This window comes from Stegodyphus dumicola, chromosome 4 (genome assembly GCF_044657685.1).
Source record: "Stegodyphus dumicola isolate Sdum_Otavi_A_Nest chromosome 4, ASM4465768v1".
Classification (NCBI taxonomy): Eukaryota; Metazoa; Arthropoda; class Arachnida; order Araneae; family Eresidae; genus Stegodyphus; species Stegodyphus dumicola.
The window spans coordinates 105,703,538-105,728,035 of NC_140771.1; the positions used below are offsets into that span (position 1 = coordinate 105,703,538).

Sequence of the window (24,498 nt, forward strand, 5' to 3'; positions counted from 1 at the left end):
AAAGGAAGTATTGTAATCACAAAAAATTCCGAGTATCATGTTTCAACGAAAACGTCCATTTTTACCACTACCGAATGCAAATTAACAATATTTTTGAGTGAATCTGCACCGTAAGGACAGAAAAAAAAACTCTTTTTCCAGAAACGAATTATAAAACTGATTTAAAATTAATTCAGAAGAGAGTTTTTCGTGGCGTCCGTACGTTACGTATGTATGTATCTCGCATAACTCAAAAATGAGTAGTCTCAGAACGTTGAAATTTTGTATATAGAATTACTATAGCATGTAATTGTGTACCTTTTATTTTGGTTGCAATCGCAGCACCAAAGGTATACAAATATATATATTATATACATATATGTACATATATGTACCCACTCTGCTACTCAGCTCAGTGAGCTCATTTTTTTTATTCATATATTTTGGTAAATTGTAAATTGGGCGTTTTTTGCTTTAAAAATTATTGAATAATGTTATTCTTATCTTCCAGTTAAGGTTTTTATGACTTTAATCAATCTGCATGAAATAGTTGTATAATTATCATCAATTTTAAAAGTTGTTCAAGTGCGTCTAAGCCTAATTTTCTTTTGGCATAGCAGCCATGTTGGTTTACATTTGAAACTTAGCAGAATAGTGAATTAAGTTTTTCTGCACCTTTAGTGTCTTTTTGCCGAGTGGGAGCAAAAGGAAACTTAGTTTCATGCACCAAAAAACATGTCTTCTTACCTGCTGGCCGAATTGCTTGTTTTTGCGTAGCAACTCTAATTTCAATTGTAAAAATTATTTTTTCAATTGTTTTAACTGTATTTGGTGTTTTATGTTTTTCTAGATCTTCCAACTTTTAATAAAAATATTCTGAGTTTTTATGTACTTTTGCCTTGCCGAGAAGTGAGAACTGAATTAATTGAATGAGAAATATATCCCTAGTGAAATTCGAGAAGATAAGTTTTAAACGAAATGCAGGAAAATTGCGTATCATTTAGCATTCCGTACATGGAATCTGATGTAGTGTACACATCAGATTTTTTAAGTTATGCATTCAGGCCTCATTTAGTTTGAGTTTGAAACCACTTGTACAAAATACAGATTTCATTAACAATTATTAACTTAGGTGGTGGTGGTGTATTTAATTATGGCAAAGCACACTAGGGCTATCTGCCTAAAGGAAGGGATGCCTTCGTGGAGGACTTTCTAAGGGAAACTGGCTCGTATACACGTTACACATGGAGAAAACCACGAAAACGCCCATGCAGCCAGCCCGTTCGCGGGATTCGAACCTCGGACCGAACTACCAGTGTTCAGCGACTTTACCGCTCGGCCGCTGGTGGGCTATTAACTTAGGAGTTTTTTTTTAATGGGTTTCTTATATAAAATTTTAAAAATTAAATATTTAGAAAAGAATTTAAGAAAAAGTATTAGTTCCTATTTTACTTTTGAAAATACATGGTTTTGTAAATCATCTAGAACTGTATACTATATAGTATATTACATTACTATGTAGTAGTTGTAAGAAAGTACAGTAACTTTATAAATACCCGCAAAGTACAACCTTAGTCTTTTTTCAGAAAACTTCAACGAATTTTTAAGAAGTTTGATAAACATCTCACTTCTTCCTCTTTCTTTAACTCGCAAATTTCAAAATAAAAAGAAAAAGGGAAATAAAATGAAAATCTGAATTTTTAATTTTATAGCCTTAAATGACTGAATCTTATCGAAATAAACATTAATATATTATGATGAAAAGAAATCAGTTTTTTTTTTTTTTTTTTTTTTTAAGAAATCTGTTTTTACTTCCTTGTACAAAGTAAAGGAAGTATTGCAATCGCGAAAAATTCATCGAAATATCCATTTTGACTGCTCTTGAATTCATTTGAACTATATTTTTGGGGATATCTATACGTACGGACATAATGAAGGACTCTTTTTCCTAAAACGCATTGTAAAATGGTTTTGAAATTAGTTCAGAAGAGATTTTTTCGTGACGACTGTACATACGTACGTATGTGTCTCGCATAACTGAAAAGAGTAGCCGCAAAACGTTCAAATTTCGTACACCGGCCTGCTATAGCATGCAGTTGTACACCTCCCTTTTTTATTGTAATCGATCGCACAAAAAATATGTATATATACCTACTGTGTTCCTCGGCTCGGTGAGCTCAGATTTTATTCTTATATGTTAGTAAATTGTGCATTTTTTTGCTTTAAAAGTGATTGAATTATGCTATTCTTATGTACCGGTTAAGATTTTTATGCCTTTAGTTAATCTGCATGCAACAGTTGTAGAATTATCAACAATTTAAAAGTTGTTTAAAGGCCACTGTAAATTGTTTACATTTGGAATTCTTTAGTAGCATAGTGAATTAAGTCACTTTCTGCACCAACTTCAGTGTATTTTTGCCGAATGGTACCAAAACTAAACTTTGAGTTTTGTGCACAGAAAAATCTGTCTTCTTGTCCATCATGTGGTGTCAACATCAATATTTTTATTTATTTATTTATTTTTATTTTTATTTTTATTTATTTTTTACAGCTCTAAATAGTATAGTGTCTTTTAATTAAAAATAGCTTTCTTTTAATGTATTATTCTTAATCTTCTTAATCTGCATTTTGATTTCATTTCTTTATCATGTCTGCGGCTTTTAAAATGTCCTTATGTTTGCTCTTTGAATTCGAATTTACTACTTTTTTCTTCATATTGGAATCCTTAAGGTTGAAAAGAATTTACTTCCATGGCCATATAAGACGAATTGTTTTAATTATTTGGAAAAGATAAAGCAGAATGGAAAGCCTGGACCAGCAAACCAGAAGGTGAGCTCATAAACAATAGCTTTATGAAAACTTTTCTATCATCACTTTGTTTTTAACTATTTAACCATTTTTAACTATTTAACCATAACTAATAATAGCATAATTACTGATCTGCGATGGCACTGTATGTTTCAGTCCTTTCGCAACTTTTATTTTCAATTTAAAAAAATATATCATCCTTTTCATACAAAACAAATAACATTTATTTTTTAAAAAATAATTATCAGTACCAAATAGATTGTATTTTCTCTCAGTCCTTTAATTGGTAATATTTACATGCACAATTTTCAGGGGGAGGGGGAATTGCTTTCTCTCGTTTGGTTGATTATGAGACCTTTGGCATGTAGTATCTCATGATTAAGATATGATTTAACTATATTAGTTAAATCCGTGCTTCTTAATCAGATATTCTAAAATGTTTTCATGATAACACGTAAGCGATATTCCCCAAAAACGTATATTATATATATGAGTATATGATAAACTATATTCCCCAAAAATGTTATAAACTTTCCAAGAATTAAAATCTGGTAGAGATTTGCTGTATACCGACAGCCCGAAAAGCTCCGAAATAGTATGAATGAAAATTTAATGCTTCAGGTGGTCTACACAGTCTCCTCCCACTTGAGTACAACGCACAGAAATTAATTAGACGCCCAGAAATTACTCAACTTGCGTGCCACCGTGGCTTGAATGTCTCTTACGTCATCATAGTGTTGACACTTCATGTGAAATTTGATTTTCGGAAATAAAAAAGTGTCATTCGGGGCCCAATTTGCTGAATATGAATTATGGTTAGAAGTGGCGCATGTTTTTTGCTTGAAACTGCACCATAACTCCAGCCGTGTGAGCGAACGGGGTATTGTACAGCAAGATGAAATTTCTATTCTTCCATCGATGCGGGCGAACTCTCTGAGTCCTCTTGCACGACCGATCCATGACACAGATAAAACTGGGAATTGCATTTTAAATTTTATTTCAGTTATGACTATATGCTAGGAAGAAAAATTTCTGAGCTTTTCGGACAGACAGTTATTTGAACTAATGTATAATACTGCATTTGTAGTATATTCAATTTAATCACTTCTATTTGGAATTTTCTAGTCTTATGTTTTAGTTTCTTCAGATGACCGTTTTTTTTATGAACTAAGGTAAACAAAGATCTAAATTTGGATATAGCACATTAATGTTTAATATGTCACATTATCTTTTTATAATTTTTTTCCAGGAATGTGTAGAGAACTGCAAAGTAAACTTAAGTTTGAAAATGCTTGGATGCGTTTTAAGGTCTATATGGTATCCCCATAATTACAGAAGATGTGAGCCACGTAAGTTTTAATAACTACTTTATCATAGCTAAGCGTGATTTGGTTTCTATCTATATCACGTTTAAGAGTCTGAACGTTTCATAGTCATAAAAATGTTTCAGTCCTAGTTAACGATCCCAATTCCAGTCCTTCTTTACCCTTTAGCTTTTGATGATATTTTGTCCTAATTGTTTTCATTTTTTATCAATAGATGGCGCCAGTAGCTTTCCTTCTTGCCTCTTGTTAGCATTTGAATGCATGCTTCTCTTTCATGATTTGCACTTCTGCAGCTGAAGAAGGGGTTTTATATTTAAATCTTCAAAGCTAGTCCTTCAAACTTATGAATATTACTCTGATTCTTGTTTCCTGAACTTCTCCAATAATGCTTAAGTATCTTAGGTTTAAAAATACAAGGAAACTGAAAATAGCTACTAAAGACAAAAGATTTAAAACATTTTACATTAAGTTATTTACCAAAAGCAATATCTATAAAATTTGATATCTATAATCCGCGTCTTGAATTTCTATGCTCGTTGTTTTGAAGGCAAAAGGTATCATCTTTTTGAATTCCACTTTCCTATCTCATTTAAGTGTTCAGTAGCAATTTTTTATATCCTAATATTACGATTAAAATTTGCCAATGTTGTAAGAATAGAAAAATACTTCTCGACAGACCGCTTTGAAAAATGGGACATAGCCAATCCATCACAGTCAGATAAAAATGGGGATTGCATTCCAAGTTTTATCCCTGTTATGATTATATGCCAGGAAGAAAAATTCGTCTCGGAAATTTCTGGACAGAACGTTATTTGAACTAATGTCTCATTACTTCCCATGATCATCGCATACTTCCTATTTCACCTCATTTTTCAAGTAAAGTACTATATAACAAACCATTAACCTAAGAATATATATATTTCAAATTTAAATTTAGATTATCCTTCTCAATTCACCTTTATTCAATGCTTATTCTTTTATTTAAATCTCAAAATCCGGTATACATTGTCCGTTGTCTAATTTTATTTTAAAAGGACGTTAACTCATTTTTCTATAACCTTTGTTTATTAACCTCATTCGGGTATGGATCTATTGCACTGATTTAACCTAAACTATGATTAATATGAGTCTCGTAACTACGATGAGGAACATTAGGCAACACTGGTCCCAGTATTCTGAAACTGAAAAATTCCCTTAGTTTTATCTACTGAAAAAACTTAAGAGAGGAACTGAGTATTTTGAGTTTATGAACATTTTTGTTACTTAGAATCTGTTCGATAAATCTTTTCGAATGATAAAGCGCTATGCATAAAAACTGCGAACTCCAGATTTTGCTCTTATCAGTCCTATTCACAGGAACTCCAGTGCAATGTAAGAAAATAGCGAACTTATATCTTATTATTATTATTGACCAAGCAACAGAAAATAACTTTTGAAAACCTCAGAAAATAACTTTTCTCTAATAAATACTTGCGAAGCTCGTGAAATTTAATATTTTGAGAACTTATGTATGTAATTATTGTCATCACTAAACAAGTAATATATATTATTACAAGTACAGTAAAACATCGCTTAAACAACCACCCACATTTCTATATCACTTTGGTCTTCAATGAAGATAGTCGCATCAGAAAGTTGATGTCAGTACCAGTATTCATTTATGTTCTAAAAAATACTGATTACTTTCACTAGAAGTGATCAGCATAAAAGCTTTAACTGTACTTGCAGAATGCTGTTGCATTTGAAGCAGGTTTACCAAGCAGATGTAACACTAATAAATAAATCATCTTGAGCCTGAAAATTTAATATATTACCTAAGTTCACTGAGAGTTATGAATGAGTAATGTAGTATGCTGTTACAATCTATAATCAATAATGTTCCCGCTGATTTTTAGCAACTAACTGAGAAAGAACATATTATAATTAACTTAGAATTCCTACATTATGACGTACTTCTTAATTTGGTATTTTTAGTCAGTGCGTTCTGCCCATTGAATAATATTTAATCAATGTGACACAAATGAAAACTACATCTCTGGAGTTCGAAAATTTTTGGAAAGTATTCCCACGTCTTTCCGAAAGTTGTTGGGAGACTGAAAGATTGAAACTCGGAACAGATCAGAAAAGTAAGAGAAACGACAGAGCTTCAAATTTCAACTGATGTTCAATTCTGACATTATAGTGGTGAAAGATGTGGCTTTCATTTCTGATTAATACTTGGGATGCTTAATTTACAAAATTTAATGACGACATCTAATTCATGGCATCGCACTGACAGCTGTGCCAAATAGAAACCTGCGATGCATTAATTCTGTAGAACATGAAATCTTTTCAAGGGGAATATTGAGTTCTGCAGAATCAAAAAGCTTATACTTGTCTAACTTCCATCCTAAGCTACGCCTCGGTATTCTTTTGAAAAATGAATCACTTACATTCCCCAAGAGCAGTGAAAAATATACTCCAAAATGCCCCAAGATTTATTGTTTCCTTAAATCCTTTATAAATTCATTTACTCATCCCTTTATTTCCGCCATTCCATAGAATTGATTTTACATAGAAACTGACTAAATCTTTCAACAGATTTATATAGGACTTCAGGGATTCAATCTGTTTTTTCCTACGATCATTCCTAAGATTCAACGGCCGGTCGCTACACGAGCATCTTCAACATTCAGATTCCATGATCCGAATCTGAAGCATTTTCGAGCCGTTCAGTTATAATGTTGCGAGGCCCCAACTTGTCAGCAACAGTAGTAGTGACTGCTATGAACTGTAAATTACACAAACTCGTAAGAAGGGTTTAAATCCCTATTTATTCCACTTTAGAAATCACAGCTGCGTTCACTTGACGCTCACAAACTACGCCAACCCGTCGGTTTAACAAAATAGAAAAAGTGCAACTAAAAATAAATGACAGGATGCATAAATAACGAGATCACTACCTACGAGGCTCTATAATCGTAACTAACTTAACCGCGTTCTAAGATACAGCTGAGATTCAGCAAACTTACTGATTAAGAAGTTGAAAGATTCAACGAACTGCCGAAATAGGCACACAGGCCGAAACGCGCGTTTTTTTAATTTCTACCTAGCAACCTTCGCGCTCACGATTCAAGAAGCACACTTACAATCTCGTTTCCCTTCTATTTAAACTCAATTTACTTCTGCTAAAATTTGAATACTCTGCGCGTTCTACTACAATATACATACTCTGGCATTGGCAATTCTAGGGGAAAGTAAAGGATTGACAGGAAAGATAGCTTTAACTTAAAATAAATGTTAGTTAAAATAAATATAAACCCTACACAGTCATTGATGATTTAGTAGAAGTAATTTCTAATATATATTAGAATATCAGAAGTAATTTCTAGCAGTCTCTTTTCTTTTGCTTGTATAGGAAATGAAAGAGATTTGTTGTCTTATTATCATAAAAACTGCTCGCAGCGATGTCAACCTGCCTGTTCGTAAGTTAAATTTATTATTATATTTTTTTCAGTTCAGATATATATATAGATAGATAGATAGATATACTGATTGATAGATACAAATACATATATTAAAAATAGAGGAATGTTTCTGTTAAAGTACCATTTGTAAAATTCGAGAAGGAAGATGTTCAAAGAATAAAAAAAAATGCAGAATTTGGGAAAGGAATCTACTTGTTTTTAACAGATTACAAACAGCAATTCAATAGGTAAAGAAAGCGAGAAATCCAAGACCATCTTACATAAAGAGAAAATAAAGTATCAAATTAATTTTGACTTCATAGAAAAAAATATATTTTAAAGCAAATTAATAAAAATGAAATTATTTTTAATATTATTATTTTTCAATTTATACTTTAACATTTAACTCCTTCCTTTACACAGTTAATAACTGTGTAAAGACAGTTATTTAACTGTTAACTTATCAGGTTCAATGTTTCTTCTTACCTTCTTCGGAAACATACAATGACCTGACTAGAACAGAGAGCTTACTAAAGCTATGTTCACTAATTGTAGTAAGTAGACAGGATACAGACGAAGGGTATACAAAACCCTTTATTTTTTTCTTTATATACAATGACTTCCGTACTTCGGAATACAATGACCCTCCACTCGGGGTCTAACTTAAAAGATATCAAAATAAAACTAAACTCTAATTTAACTTTAGAATAAGATTGGCCTTATAATAACAGGAAGCGTATGTAGCACAGAGACTGTGAACACTACAATACGTTTAATTTATCAAGAGGATTAAAACCTCTGGCCTGGAAGGCAAAGTAGCAACTGCGTAACTTCTAAGGTAAGCGGCCTGCTTCGAACTCACGGCTTCCTCTCTTCTGCTTGGCAAAAAGGCCACACTTAAATACTTGGCGTTCGCCAGACAACTTTGCATAAACTCCTTCACGCTTATAATTCTGGCCGGAAGTAGAAAATAAGAAGTGATAGTAAAGATTTAAAATAAAATAAACGTTAGTAAAACTTAAGATCCTTACAAACTGTGTTTAACTATTAACTGTGTTATTTAACAGTTATTTTAACTGTGTTTTACACAGTTATTTTATTTTTAACTCCTTCCTTTACACAGTTAACTACCATATTCTACACACCATTAACTATTATTTTTTACATACACTTAATTACCATAATCAAGACATGCTGCCAAATATATCGCCCGGTAGGCAAGTATACGATTCACTTCGTTAGACCAAGTTCTACAGATCTGATCTCATGCTGTGTTGCCTGAGTAAGTTTTCCTGCGGAAATTAGAAGCGTAGTATATGAAAGTTAGCGGCTGAGCTTGATATGTTGTTTCAAGAAGTCAGATACAGCAGTTCCGACCCAGCTTTAAACTCAGCATACCGTAGTTAATAATTAATTACAATCTTACTACTAAAGCAGGTCATCTCAATTTTTAAAATTTTGTATAACAAGAAGTCAACATTTTATTTTGCTCCAGGAATGGGCTAATCTGGTTAATGTTGAATTTAAAAGTGTGTATTATATTAACATTTCAACATTTTCAAAAGAAGATTTTCTAAAGTAGTGAGGTAGCGTTTGTTATTAACCGTTAGGTGATAAGGTTAGTTTTAAATTGTTTCGCACTTCAGAAGTTTCAACTAGACTAAAGCAAAAAAAAAAAAAAAAAAAAAAATCTGAAAGTTGTAAGAACTACTTGCTTATATTTTAAGTGATAAATGTACGTATAGTAAGTTCGTTTAGGAACTACACAGGAGAAGGGTTAAAAGTACCCTTTATTAAACTCTTTAAAATTCACAATGCGCCAACTTGACGTTAGCACACGCCTCACTCGGGCGGTAACTGAAATAACAAGAACTAAACTAAAAATTCGAAAATATTAACAAGTAGTAGAAATTAAGCTACAGAGTTCAGAAAACTCCTATTATTTAAAACTTCATCGAAAACTAGTGGCAGCAAAGTAAAAGCGGTTATGCCACGTAAACCTGAAATAGATGCAGAGATAGAAGCTCAAGCTACAGAGGTGATGGCGAATGCTTAAAACTCTCTCACTTTCCTTCTAGAACTCGGTATTTAAACTGTTTCTTATCAAGGTAGAATTTGCATTACTTCAGGGGCGCTACCAAATTTAAATATTCTGGCATTGACAATTAGGGCAATGAAGGCTTATAGGAAAGAATATTAAATGAAATTAAATTGGTTATTTAAAATAAATACAAATCCCTAAAAAGTAAAAATTTATGCTCACAACCTGATTACCTAATTGTTTTGCATTATCTCGTTCTGAGCATTTCTTATCACTTCTCTATCACTCATCACAGGCAAAAGCACATATGGACAATATTAAATAATATAAATGACTCGTATAAGAATAACTCATATTAAGAATCTTTAAACTGATGCTTTAACTGCTGCACTCGTTTTAAAATTTATCAATGAACTTTAAATAATAGTAAAATTAATCTAACTCTTTAATATTTCACAAAATTTGTTGTGAATGAAGTATGTTTATTTATTCCGAAATAAAAATAACGATTTATCTCAGAGTATGAATTCTGGAATTTCGAAATTAAACTGAGAGCAGTTCTATTAAATTTTCCAAAACCAAATAATTCAAAGAAATCTGCAAAATCAATTTGAGTATCTAAAAGATCCTAGACATTAAGCAACACGTCTGCGTAAAATCTGAATTTTTAAGATCTTGATCTCTTTAAAACAGAAAACCAATATGATGAAAATGCCCGTACGGTATATAAAACTTGCCTAAAGCAATAATTTTTTTTTTTTCCTCTACAAGAGTTATAACAGATTCGTTTAAAAACAATGGTATGTCCAATGGTATGTCTTTGCAGAATCAAAAAGTTAAGCTGAATGCGCTTCAGTGTAAAAATACCCTAGGCACTGTGTTGTTTTTTATATATGTTGGGTATGTGCTCGGTGATGATTACCAAGATGTACACAAACATCGTTTATTCTACATTGCTCATCTACTATTCTATATTACAGTTATGATTAAAGATAATAATAGATACAGTTACAGTTACATATATAACATCTCCCTTTTTTATCAAAAATAATAATAATAGTAAAATTAAACATATTCTTTTAAATAATAAGGTTTCTTAACAGTCCTACCATATCGAGTAACTTAGTTATGTCCATTTGAAAAATTTGATGAAACCTCTATACCTCTTTCACTATTTGGTGACACAACACTTCTGTTAGGTTTTGAAGGACTTAAGGCACATCTAAATTTGTAGTGCTCCTGCTATTCTCAGGCATCTCGGGTTCATCTATAACTTCATTCTCATAGTTGTTTTGTATTCCAAACTCTTTCTGATTAGTTCCTTTAAGAAGGTCTCTTCTGTTCCTTTCTACAGTTCTTCCATCTGTTCTTATAATCCTATATGAACGTGGTCTTTCTGCTTTTTCTATAATTTTCCCTCTTTCATTTAGTTTTTTCCCTTTCTCTTTTATGTAAACATAATCTCCTATTTTCAGTGGTTTTAACGGTCTTGCATTCCTATCATAATAACTTTTTGTACGGTTTGCCTCTTCAGTAAATGTTGTTTATGGTCTTCATATCGTTTAGCTTTGACGAAATTCTCTTTTATAGGCATCAATCCATTCACTTTTCTTCCAAAAATCAATTCTGAAGGTGACTTAATTTCATTTGAAATAGAATTACGATATTCCAGTAATACTGAATATGGATCCTTGTTGTCAACTACAGCAAACATTCGCTTGACAGTTTGAATATGTCTTTCAACCATTCCATTAGATTGTGGGTAATTTGGACTTGAAGTTCTGGTTTCAAAATTCCATCTTCTTGCAAAGTCTTTAAATTTTCTGCAATTATATTGTGGACCATTATCCGAATATACTATTTTCGGAATACCATGGCTTGCAAAAATTGATTTCAATTGCTTTATCACTGCTACACTTGACAAATCTTCCAAATGTCCAATTTCAACATATATTTGCTAAAATAATCTATAACTATTAGATAATCCTTTCTTTGAAAGTAAAAGAGATCTGTTCCCAATACTTCCCATGGACCATTAGGTATTTCTTTAGATATCATTGGTTCTTTAGTATTAGCTTTTTGTAAACTTAAACATGTTGGACAATTCAGTACCAAATCTTCAATTTCTTTCGACATTCCTGGCCAATATAATATTTCTCTTGCTTTGATCTTGCATTTTACTACTCCTAAATAACCATAATGAATTCTGCTTAACATATCTTTTCGTAAACTTCTTGGTACAACAACACAGGAATTTTTAAATATTAATCCATTTGCTTCTGATAGTTCTTCTCTAAAGTTAAAATATGGTTTTGCCAGTTCTGGAACCATACATTTTTCATCTGGCCAACTAGTTTTAATTAGTTTTCTTAAAACTTGTAGTTCTTCATCTTTATCTGTTTCCAGTTGAAAAACTTCCATTTTATCTTTAGACATTGGTATACATTCTACAACCAATCAAACATGAGTTTCTAGTATGTCTCCTTCAAAGAAATCAGATCCTTTATCAGTGAATGATCTTGGTAATGCATCCGCTATAAAAAGTTCTTTTCCTGGTTTATATTTTATCTCAAACTGATATGGCTGTAATCTTATACGCATTCTTTGTAATCTTATAAGACATTTATTTAATGGCTTTTTGAAAATTGATTCCAGTGGCTCATGATCACTTTTCCACAGTAATGTATTTTCCAAATATATACTGGTGAAATTTCTCACACGCAAATACAATAGCTAAAGTTTTCTTTTCAATTTGAGCATAACTCTTCTGTGTATTTGTTAATGCCTTAGATGCATATGCTACTGGTAAATTATTCTACAGTAAGACTGCTCCTAGTCCTTCTTGAGATGCATCTACAGATAAAACTACTGGCATCTTTATATCATAATACTGTAAAACTGGTTTATTTACTAAGACATCTTTTAGTCTTCTAAATGCTTTTTCATGTGTTGCATTCCAGTTCCAGATAACTTGTTTTTCAACAAATCTCTTAAACATGATGTCAATTCTGATACATTAGGTATAAATCTAAAAACATATGTAATCATTCCTAGAAAAGTTTCTAATTCTTTCACATTTTTTGGTGGTTTTTATATCTAGAAAAGCCTTAATTTTGTCTTCATCTCGTTTTAAACCATCTTTAGAAAATATATGTCCCATATATTTCACTTCATTCAGCCCAAATTTACATTTATTTGAATTAAATTTAACATTATTTTATCTGGCTCTGTCCAACAACTTCCTTTAATCTTGAATCATGTTCTTTTTTATCTTTACCCAAAACTAATAAGTCGTCTATATATATTTGAACTCCTTCTAAATCACTGAAAATTTCAGAAAACTTCTGTGGAAAACTTCTGGTGAGGATCTCAGTCCATATGGCAACCTCAAAAAACAATATCTACCAAACGGAGTGTTAAATGTAGTAAATTAACACCTTGAATCTGACAATTTACTTTGCCAAAATGCTTTGTTGGCCTCTAAAATACTAAAAACCTTTGCATTTGTCATTTGAGATGAAATTTCTTCAAAGGCTTGTATGTAATAATGTTCTCTCAGTATATTTTGGTTAAGGTGCTGAGGATCTAAACATACTCTTAAATTACCATCCTTTTTCCTTACTACCACTAATGAATTCCCGAATTCCGTTGGTTGGTTGACTTTCTTTATAATACCATCTTTTTCTATTCTTGATAATTCCTTTTTTAAATGGATTTAATAAGCTAAGTGGAATTTTCCTATAGGGTTCTATTTTACCAACAGCTCTTGGTTTTAATTTAATATGATTTGTATATCCAGTTAAATTCCCAGTTCCTTTAAACAAATCTTGATATCCTTTTAAAGATTCTGGTAACTTTTCATTGGAATCAGGATTTACTGTACAAATCATTTGTATTAGGTTTAATTTTTGCAATGTAGGTAAACCTAAAATAGCTGGAACAGTTTTATCACATGCTACGACTTGAAATTATACTTCATCCTTGTCCCCTTTCGATGTTTCACATAATAATTTACATTTTCCGACTACATCAATTGTAGTACCATTGTAGTTATTGAAAGTGACTTTTGATTTAGTCAAGCATTTATCTCTTAAATTTAATTGTTTAGATTTAGGCAATGGTAACATATTACACTGAGCTCCAGTATCTAACTTAACAAATAAATATTTAGATATGTTTACTTTTAGTTTTTCAAACCATTCTGTTTTATTTTTAGAAAATGGATTTGTATCTTCTACTGACCCTAAATATATTTATTACCATTATTATGTAACTCCTGCTCTAAATTATTCTGTACAACATTAACATTTTTATAAGTGCACATTTTAAAAAAGTGATTTTTCTTTTTACAGTACAAGCAAATCTTATTATAAGCAGGACAGTTGTATAACTTATGAAACGTTCCACATTTTCTACATGGTTTTGGATTATTGTACTTATTTCCTTGATAGTTTGAAGAAGAATTAGTAATTTGTTGCTTTTGTTTTACATGATAGTTTTTCTTACAAGGCTGACTTTTTTCCTCTGAAGATCGAAATTTATTACGTTTGATCGCTTCTATTTTATTTTCTTCAGTTAAAGTTTTCAGCTGAAGTTCTGCTAATTCAGAAGCTTTACACATTTTAATACATTTCTCCAATGTTAACTGATCTTCCCTTAATAATCTATCTTTGAGATTTTTATTTAGAATTCCACATACTATTCTATCTCTTATTAAACTATCTTTTAATTCTGCAAATCCACAGTTGCTACTTAATTTCTTTAAATCGGTTAAGAAATCATCAAACGATTCACCGACATGTTGTGTTCGACAGAAAAATATACCAATACTTTCGTTTGCTTTCGGTATGCAAAAATTTTCGACAGCTTCAATTACTTTGTCAGCATCCTTCTTATCTTCTTCACTTAAATTAAAAGTATTAAACTTTTCAAGTGCTTCTTCACCAATAATATGCAATAAAATAGCTACTTTAATTTCAGGTGATTTAGTAATACCACCAGACAGTAATATATAAATTTGGAATTTTTGTTTCCATTTCTTCAAATTTTCGCTTAAATTACCTTCGAAATTTAGATTACTTGGTGGCTTTAAACCCTCCATATTTAATTTAGGACTTTAAATAGTTTATATATACGTATTTTTATCTACTTCACATAAAAATAAACAACGCACTTACCAGTGATAGAAGTTTCGATTTCACTGTAAACAACTTCCCATCATGCTCTTGTTTAGAATATCTTTACCAACGCTGCATAGTTCTTCAAAAAAGATTTTCTTTTTTAATCTACGATCGACTCGACTGCGCCATGTGTTGTTTTTTATAGATGTTGGGTATGCGCTCAGTGATGATTACCAAAATTAAAGATAATAACAGATACAGTTACAGTTACATATATAACAGGCACTATCTATTTCCTTTGAACTTGCTTTTGCAAGTTTGCATGAAAATATTTTATGCAAACGCCAAAATGTCATATATTATTAGAACATTCATCCAAAATTATAAATTTTATAATGTATCGATATTTAAAAAAGACATACGGATACTTTTGAATCTGTTATGGTTCCCAAGACAGCATGTTAGTAAATTTACTGTCATTATTTATACAAATATGCATATTTATGCAAATATCAGTGCTTTTGCAAACTGATGGTGCTCCAAACAGCGACTCAGCTGTTATGTTTCTACAAAGCAAAAACTATTTAAAATTTGAAAACAGAAGAAAACAGTATTATCTAAAATTAAAAAGTAAAAGAAACTCGCTTTTGTCAGTAAGTGATCATTGTAGTCGAACAAAGAGAGCTGGATTATGTAATGCAAATGGATTATCAGGACAACTTGAGACAAAAGCATATACTTCGCAATCTACAAAACATTATCTCAAGGTTGTGGTGAATTTTAAAGGAATTAAAAACTACCAAATTCTTTAGCTTGTTCATGTGGCAAACGAAATCAGGTAGCAGATCTTAACAGCCTATCGCAAAGCCTGTGTGGTAACAGGAACCGTTAGAATGAATACATAACGGCCCTCATCCAGTGCTTACTTTGAACATTTCTTTTACTCGTCCTTGCTGCAAAGATCATTTATGTTGATTCATCAAGTATGGAAGTTAGAGCAAATTTTTCAAGTGCCTGCCTTACAACCTACGTTGGTAAATATGGTGGTCGTAATGAATGACACGGAGAGTTTGATGACGGACAAAGAGCCTGAGAAGCACTTACCAGATATCAAGAAGGCAGCCAGGCGCGCAAATTACCGATTTCCAGAACGGAGAAGGAAGAAAAATAACAAGGCAATGCACATTTTAGTGTGCGAATCTTAAACATGGGAGCTCTTGAAAAGCGTCATTGGAGGAAAGTGCCTGCATATTGCAAGGTCATAATATAGTCAAAGACCAGCCGTTCCCTGTTAGGTTTCTTTTAACACAGAATTTTCTGCTCTGTGACTGAAACCTAACATATGTTCAGTAATTTTTATTTTTCCTTTTCATTAGTTCCCAGTACTACAATCATGAATGTTAATATACTAGTTACTTTATTCTACTGAGAGATTATTATTCTTTTGCCACTGGAAGCACTTCGGGTACTTAGCAATGGTTAGCATTATCCTTAAATTTACATGCATAGGGGAAACAAAACTAATATTGGTACTTAGACGAGACAAATAAATAAATTTTGACAGTAATTTTTTTTGAGTAGTTAATGTTTGATCTGCTGAAAATGTTCTATTACAGTGTCTTGGTACGTGCGAGTATTAGCATTTCGAGACCTACTTCGGTTACATGAAAGCTATGGAAAATAGTGAATGCTATACATAATGTGATATTCCTATAACAACCAAAAGTATACTTGAAATTTGATTGATAAACTGAGTGAAATAAAATATTATCAACTTTAAGAAATACACAATAAAGTCTGTTGCATGCTGTTATATGTTTATTACACATTCCCTCATATGTATGAAAGAAAGGTATTCTGATGTTTTAGCCTAATTTTGAAGGGAAGGTTAAAAAGAAATACTACATATGTAATGTATAACATAGCACATCAATTTCCAAAATACAGCAGAGCAAGAGCTATCGTGTTTTGTCTTTAAAGTACCGTGTAAGCAATGCAACTTCGTATTCATATCTGTGTTCAAGTCGCAAGACTCATATGAAAATAATACTGAATGCCTTCCGGCTGCTGTATTTCACCAAGTTAGGTCTTATTTTCTCTAGATGCGTATTTTTAACTCATAAATAGTTACTTCATTTCTTTAATTTTTTAAGTTTTTGTTGGTGCGCAGCAAATTAAAATTGCAGGTATTATCAGGTTCAATGTTTCTTCTAACCTTCTTCGGAAACATACAATGACCTGACTAGAACAGAGAGCTTACTAAAGCTATGTTCACTAATTGTAGTAAGTAGACAGGATACAGACGAAGGGTATACAAAACCCTTTATTTTTTTCTTTATATACAATGACTTCCGTACTTCGGAATACAATGACCCTCCACTCGGGGTCTAACTTAAAAGATATCAAAATAAAACTAAACTCTAATTTAACTTTAGAATAAGATTGGCCTTATAATAACAGAAAGCGTATGTAGCACAGAGACTGTGAACACTACAATACGTTTAATTTATCAAGAGGATTAAAACCTCTGGCCTGGAAGGCAAAGTAGCAACTGCGTAACTTCTAAGGTAAGCGGCCTGCTTCGAACTCACGGCTTCCTCTCTTCTGCTTGGCAAAAAGGCCACACTTAAATACTTGGCGTTCGCCAGACAACTTTGCATAAAACTCCTTCACGCTTATAATTCTGGCCGGAAGTAGAAAATAAGAAGTGATAGTAAAGATTTAAAATAAAATAAACGTTAGTAAAACTTAAGATCCTTACAGTATGACCTCACAACTACACAGGATTTTATAAAATGCTATGTTGCACGAAATCCAAATGCTATTTACATTAATACAAGAGTTAAACAAAAAAATTTCACAGTTTATGTATATATTTTTTTCTTTTAGGGAACTAACGTACGAAGTAACAAAAGATGAACAATATTCAAATGAAGAAGTAAGAAATTTTACAACACTTTCTTATTAACATTATTCTTTTTACCAGTCTTAATAAATGTTGTCTATTGCTAATTAAACGTAATAATAATAATTATTATAATATGCTATAAATTTAATGTGCGTCACCAGATCTTACCGTCCTGCTCTGTAATAATAACTCAAAAGTTCAGAGTTTATATTTTTGACACTATGAATATCTAAAAACCATTCTAATATCCATTCATTCCTATTTTTTTTTTTTTTTTAATTTCAAACTTTAATTTTTGATGTATTAAGTCAAAAAAAAGCTGAAAATAGGTATGGCAAAAATGATAGATATGGATATAAAATGACATGGATATAAAATGATATGGATATAAAATGTGAAGATACCTTTAATCATACAAAACAAAGTTTTTATCCTTTCAATGCTTACCTACAACATTTACGTAAAGCTAGAAAATTTTAAAATGCATTATTAAGTTTTGCCTTTTTAGTAATCATAAATTGTAACCAATTTAAGATAGACTGGCAGCTAGTTATCGCTAAGTCTAAAAGTAACGACAGAACAATCCTTTTTATTAAATTAGAACTTCAACATAAAATGCACTATTTTACTTACAGTTCATCCATCCACTTGTAGCGATGTAACGTAAAGTAACAGTCAAATGTAAAATTTAAATTCAAGTAAGTTTGTGGCCGAAAGCTACTCAATTAAATTTAACGCGAAGTTAATTCGCAAACCTAAACCAGCACAGATATTGAAATACCGGCAATTACTATACAAGGTCGAAGAATACAAATCTTATCCGAGATAGCTAACTTAGCAACGTGACCTCGAGACGCAGAACATGGCCTGTCTTTATTTGAAATTTGTTGAAAATAATCATGTGTGGATTCTGAAGTATTTTTTTTTCCTTTTGTTTTTAGTACAAATGCCTTACTGATTTTAAAGCATTGATGATAAGGTAATCAAATTCACACATTACATTTGAATATATCTACTCTAGCATATATTTTCCAATAAAACAAAATAATTTCTTTCTAATATTTCTTTTTCTTTATAATTTTTTTTTTTTTTTTTTTTTTTTTTTATGCTAGCACTGTTTCAACTGCACTGCAGGTTACCTTCGAACCAGCTGCAAAAACCGTTTACACAGTGATACCAAAATACCAGGTAAATACTGTAAATTTCATAATAATAATCACCAATAATTGCATAATAATCACAATAAGAGAAATTTTTCTTTAAAGAAACATATTACTTAATTTTACACGAAATTACCTTTGTGTACAATAGGAAGTGTCAAAGAAAGACTTTATTGTGAAGCTCCAAAGATATTAATACAATTCTACTTTTTGCAATATGTTTTTAAATAAAACTTATTCATTTGATGATTAATATGTATTAATGTTTTTGAGTGCTCTGATTATGGAATAATAATATTTCAAAGCCTGTCAAGAATTATTTTTTATGTTGAGCAAAACAATAAAAATAAAAATAGCTTTTTAATACTTTAATAGCAATGCCGAGTTATTTTAGCACTATAAATATCAATGCAATTAAAACGATTAAATTTTCTTCGTATGAGGAAGGTCTCCCAACCCTGAACTCTCAATTCTTTTGGAAAAACTGAGTTAATATACACTGAAGTGACAAAAGTCATGGGATAGCAATATGCAAATATACAGATGGCAGTAGTATCGCGTAGAAAATGTATAAATGTGAAGTGCTTTGGCAGGGCTTTCATTTGTGTTCAAGTTATTCATGTGAAGAGGCTTTGACGTGATTATGGCCGCACGACGAGAATTAACAGACTTTGAACGCGGAATGATAGTTGGAGCTAGACGCATGGGTCACTCCATTTCGGATATCGTTAGGGAATTCAACATTCGGAGATCCACAGTGTCAAGAGTGTGCCGAGAGTATCTAATTTCAGGCATAACATCCCACCATGGACAGCGCAGTGGCCGACCACCCGCACTTAACGACCGAGACCAGCGACGTCTGCGTAGAGTTCTCAATGTTAACAGACAAGCAACACTGTGTCAAATAACCGCAGAAATCAATGTGGGACGTACGAGGGACGTGTCCGATAGGACAGTGCGGCGAAATTTGTTTTCCTTGGGCTATGCCAGCAGAAGACCAACTCGAATGCCTTTACTGACAGCACGGCATCGCCTGCAGCGACTCTCGTTGGCTCGTGAGCATATCGGTTGGTCCCTAAACGAATGGAAAATAGTGGCTTGGTCAGATGAGTCACGATTTCAGTTGGTAAGAGCAAATGGTAGGGTTTGAGTGTGGCCCAGACCCCACGAAGCCATGGACCCAAGTTGTCAACAAGGCACTGTTCAAGCTGGTGATGGTTCCATAACGGTCTGGGCTGTTTTTACATGGCATGGACTCGGTTCTCTGGTGCAACTGAACCGATCATTGACTGGAAATGGATACCTTCAGCTACTTGGAGATCACTTATAGTCATTCATGGACTTCACGTACTCAAACAACGATGGGATTTTTATGGATGACAATGCGCCATGTCACCGGGCCACAATTGTTCGCGATTGGTTAGAAGAACATTCTGGACAATTCCAGCGAATGATCTGGCCACCTAGATCGCCCGACATGTATCCCATCGAACATTTATGGGACATCATCGAGAGGTCAGTTCGTGCCCAAAACTCTGCACCGTCAACACTTTCACAATTATGGATGTCTATAGAGGCAGCATGGCTCAATATTCCTGCAGGGGACTTCCAACGACTTGTTGAGTCCATGCTACGTCTAGTTGCTGCACTTCGCCGAGCAAAAGGAGGACCGACAAAATATTAGGAGTTATCCCATGATTTTTGTCACTTCAGTGTACTTGTCTTGAAATACACAATAGTAAAAAAATGAGCTCCTAATATTTTAGCGATAGGCAGTTAAAATATTGAAAAAAATTTAATATTTGGCGATACAAAGCTATTTGGCAGCTTCCGAAATTTCCAGAATTTTTATATTAATAATACAATAAACTTCGATCTTAATTTTTGTAATCCTTAACCGAATAAATTTGAATTACCTATTTTTTTTTTTTTTTTTTTTTTTTTTTTTTTTTTTTTTTTCCCTAATGTGGAACTTGTGAAAATATTTTATTCAAATTAAACTGGTCTAAGCAAACTTTTCTGGGAAAAGTATAACATTTAATTCCATTCAGAATGAAATGTTGTTTAAAAATGCATTATTTTCATATATACTTAGGAATCTGAAATATTATAGAAAAAGAAAATATGCACATTTATACGTATATTTACGATGTAATGACAAAATGTTTACATCCGATCATTTCAAAACCGATTGATCTAACTTCCTACCCCCATGGGTTGCTCTTCCTCAAAATTGGGGGGGGGGGGGGGGGGAATAGAAGTTCAACCTCTCTTCCGAGTAGGCTGAGGCAACCATTGTTCCATGTAATACAAGACAACAGTCATAAAATAAATTCATGCTTTTATGTGTAGTGATAGATATGCATAATTATGATAACAATTATTTTCTTCAGAGGACTAATATTTTTAATAAATGTGTATTTTCTCTTTAAGACTTTAGAAGTCATTAGTAGTATTGGTGATATCATCGGGCTGTGGATTGGCTTATCTCTCATTGCTTTCTTCAACTTCATTGAACAAATTATGAGGATCATATTATATCCATGTCAAGCAACCAATGTCACTAGACGAACAAAGGTCATCAAAATGCAAGGAATTGCTATGGATAATGCCTGAAGAATTGATATTTTGTGTTGTAACTTATTGTACACTCACAACAAAAGCAAACTATTTTCGTCATGAACTAATAAATGCACAGTATTATAATATAGAATATTGAATACAGTAACATATTACCACATTTTCACGCATGCAAAGTTCTTGAATATCTGTACCAATACATAAAATATCTCAGTTTTTGAAATTCTTAAGTAAAATAAAATTAATGACGTAATAAATATAAGCAGTAACAAAAAACGGTACTTACATATTAACGCCACCGCAGCAGAAGTTGCGCTGATGCCCCAATAAAGAGCAATCCTGTTGTTCTCACGCAATTATCTTTTGGATTCCTTTTTACCTTGTTGTTTGCTGATTTTTGACGCCATTTTTTAGTGCTACGAAAATGCGTCTTTAGGATTTGCCAAACACAGAAGAAGATGCAATTTTATATTTTCAGGAGCGAAATATTTTACCAAAAAAACGAAAATGTATCTATTCTCATGATATGAAACTTTATTTTGGTAAACATACGTTTTGGAAATGTAATTTAAGACAGTGGGATCAGCAAGTCGGACTTAGAAAGACAACTGGTTTGAAAGAAGCAGAATTCTATTTTGTTCAGCTTTGAGATTCATATACTGCTGGTGCGAGGAGTTGACGTCGATAAAATTTTGTGAAAAGCAACTTGGTTTATCGGATAAAACTGTTATAGATTGGAATAATTACATGCGTGAATTATGTGTATTGGATAGGGAAAATAAACCAAACAAAAAGGTAGGTGGACCAGATTGCATTGTGGAAATTGATGAAAGTTTGTTTACTAAGCGTAAAAATAATTGTGGTCGAGTATTACGGCGGCCCCCTCCCCAAAAAAAAACTTTCAGTAATACAATGTATAGAATATATTCGTAATAAGAAAATAATTCAAATAGTAATAAAATGCTGAATCTGCTATAAAATACTCAAAAATATATTAAGAATAGTCACTACCTAACTACACTAGCCTTGGATTCGGATATGCATCTGTGTCGGGGGGAAAATCAGACATACTATGATCTAGAATTAGTTAAAAATGTGTTATTTATTTTGCATATTTATATAAGTGTTTTTAAAAAGTACAGTTTTTAAACAATTAAAATGTACAGATATGTGGCAACTTGCCTACTACAACTCAACACTGCCAGTCTGGTAACCCATAGCAATCAAAAACAAAATAATATTTATTCTATTCAATTGTTATAATTATTTAACGATCTTTCTCAAAAAAAATTGTACTACCATAATTGGTGACCCGTATTTATTGCGAATAGCAACCTTCAATGTTGCACGAATATGGAGTTTATATGTCAAAATTCTGAGGAGCAGTAAGTTATCCAGTGTGATGAGATGCAAGTAAGACATTTCACCTGTCATTTCAAGCGTTGTGCCGCATTCCGGTGAATCAACTTATTTCTGTCATAATTTGAGCGGATACATGTATCGTCTAATGCATTTGAGCCGCCAATTTCTCTGATTTCAAGTACCAAAAAACTGTGTCGCTATATATATATTGATTATTTTTCTATATATATTATTATTGTGCATATTCTATACATATTATTATTGTGCATATTTGATTGATCTAAAGTGATTGACAACGATGATGCTTCACAATTGGCGCGAGTGGAAATTAAGCCACCGCCTTTTGTCGCCGAAACCCATCATTATGGTTCATTCAATTGGATGCGCAGTTTAAATTGAGTCACATTACTCAGTTTTATACAGAGATCGCCACGTTAGAATCAGAGGTACTGCAATCAGCTCGTGAAATAATTTTGAATCCACCGGCGAAGGACAAATACAAATCTTTAAAAAAAAGATTAATTTCTGTTTATGAAGAATCCGAGATAGTTAAAATCAAGCAGCTGTTCCACGAATTACGGTTGGGTGATATGAGGCCTTCCTCAATTGCTGTCTAAAATGCCAGAATTAGCCGCCGGTAACCTAACGGATAACATTCTTAAAACATTATGGATGTATAGACTCCCATCTAACATGCAAACCATTTTAGCTGCCAGTAGCGAGCCACTTAAAAATCTTCCCAAAATTGCTGATAAAATTCACGAGCTGGCCATTCCAGTACAAGTACACGCAGTGCAGGCTCCTAGTCCAGGTATTATGGCGTTAGAGGCTCAAATTGATGATTTGGGCAAATAGGTTGCTCACTTAGTAACCATTCAAGCTGAACCTTTTCAGCGCAACCGCTCCACATCACGTGGTCGAAATACACGTCATAGCCCACTGAGGAAACGTTATGAAAGCCCTCCTCCGGGTATTTGTGTTTACCACCACAAATTTGGAAACAAGGCAAATGCCGCTCACCGGATCGTTATAACGACTAGGGAAACGAGAAGGGCCGTTGCTCGAAGTCGTGAACGACAGCGGCCGGAATTTTGCACACCTTTTCGTCATCGAAAAGAATTCGGGCTTAACGTTTCTTGTAGACATCGGGGCTGATGTTTCTGTCGTTCCACCACATTTTCACGAACAAAAGCGCCTTACAAAGTTACAACTTTATGTAGCAAATGGAACTCCTATTCAAACTTTTGGTGAACGCCTGATATCTGTTGATTTAGGATTGCGCCGCAACTTCCAATGGCCATTTATTATTGCTACTGTTTCAAGTCCTATTATTAGCGCTGACTTTTTACAAAATTTTCTTTGCTTGTCGATCTTAATAATCGCCGTTTGATAGGTTCCGCAACCAACTTAACTTATCCTGGAGTAATTAGCAATAGTCAAGATTTTAGCATTAAATTGATTTCGGGTAACTCCATGGCATCAACTTCTCAGAAAATTCTCTACAATCACGCGCCCAGTTAAGGGTATTTCCGAACCCAAGCACGATGTACTACATTATATTGAAACTATCGGACCTCCAATTGCCGCTAAACCAAGACGCTTACCTCCGGACAAGCTTAAAGCCACCAAAGAGGAATTTCAATACATAATGAATCAGAAAATTTGCCGTCCTTGAAAACGTTCATGGGTGAGTCCGCTCCATCTAGTTCGGAAACGAAATGGTAATTGGCGATTATCGCCGGTTAAATGCAGCTACAATTCCTGATCGT

General features: G+C 32.7%; 1 protein-coding gene across 3 annotated transcripts in view; it reads left to right on the forward strand.

Moving 5' to 3' along the window:
• The window catches only part of LOC118180741 (uncharacterized), a 94,795-nt gene extending 73,189 nt beyond the window's left edge, over positions 1-21,606 (forward strand). For all 3 annotated transcript variants that reach the window (XM_085815301.1, XM_085815303.1, XM_085815302.1), the window contains 7 exons: positions 2,710-2,808; positions 4,037-4,136; positions 7,510-7,576; positions 17,609-17,657; positions 18,569-18,606; positions 18,740-18,815; positions 21,221-21,606. In XM_085815301.1, the coding sequence (XP_085671427.1) occupies positions 2,710-2,808; positions 4,037-4,136; positions 7,510-7,576; positions 17,609-17,657; positions 18,569-18,606; positions 18,740-18,815; positions 21,221-21,403 (612 nt within the window). In that variant the 3' untranslated portion in view covers positions 21,404-21,606. The remainder of the gene's footprint in view (positions 1-2,709; positions 2,809-4,036; positions 4,137-7,509; positions 7,577-17,608; positions 17,658-18,568; positions 18,607-18,739; positions 18,816-21,220) is intronic.
• The last annotated feature ends 2,892 nt before the right edge of the window (positions 21,607-24,498 follow it).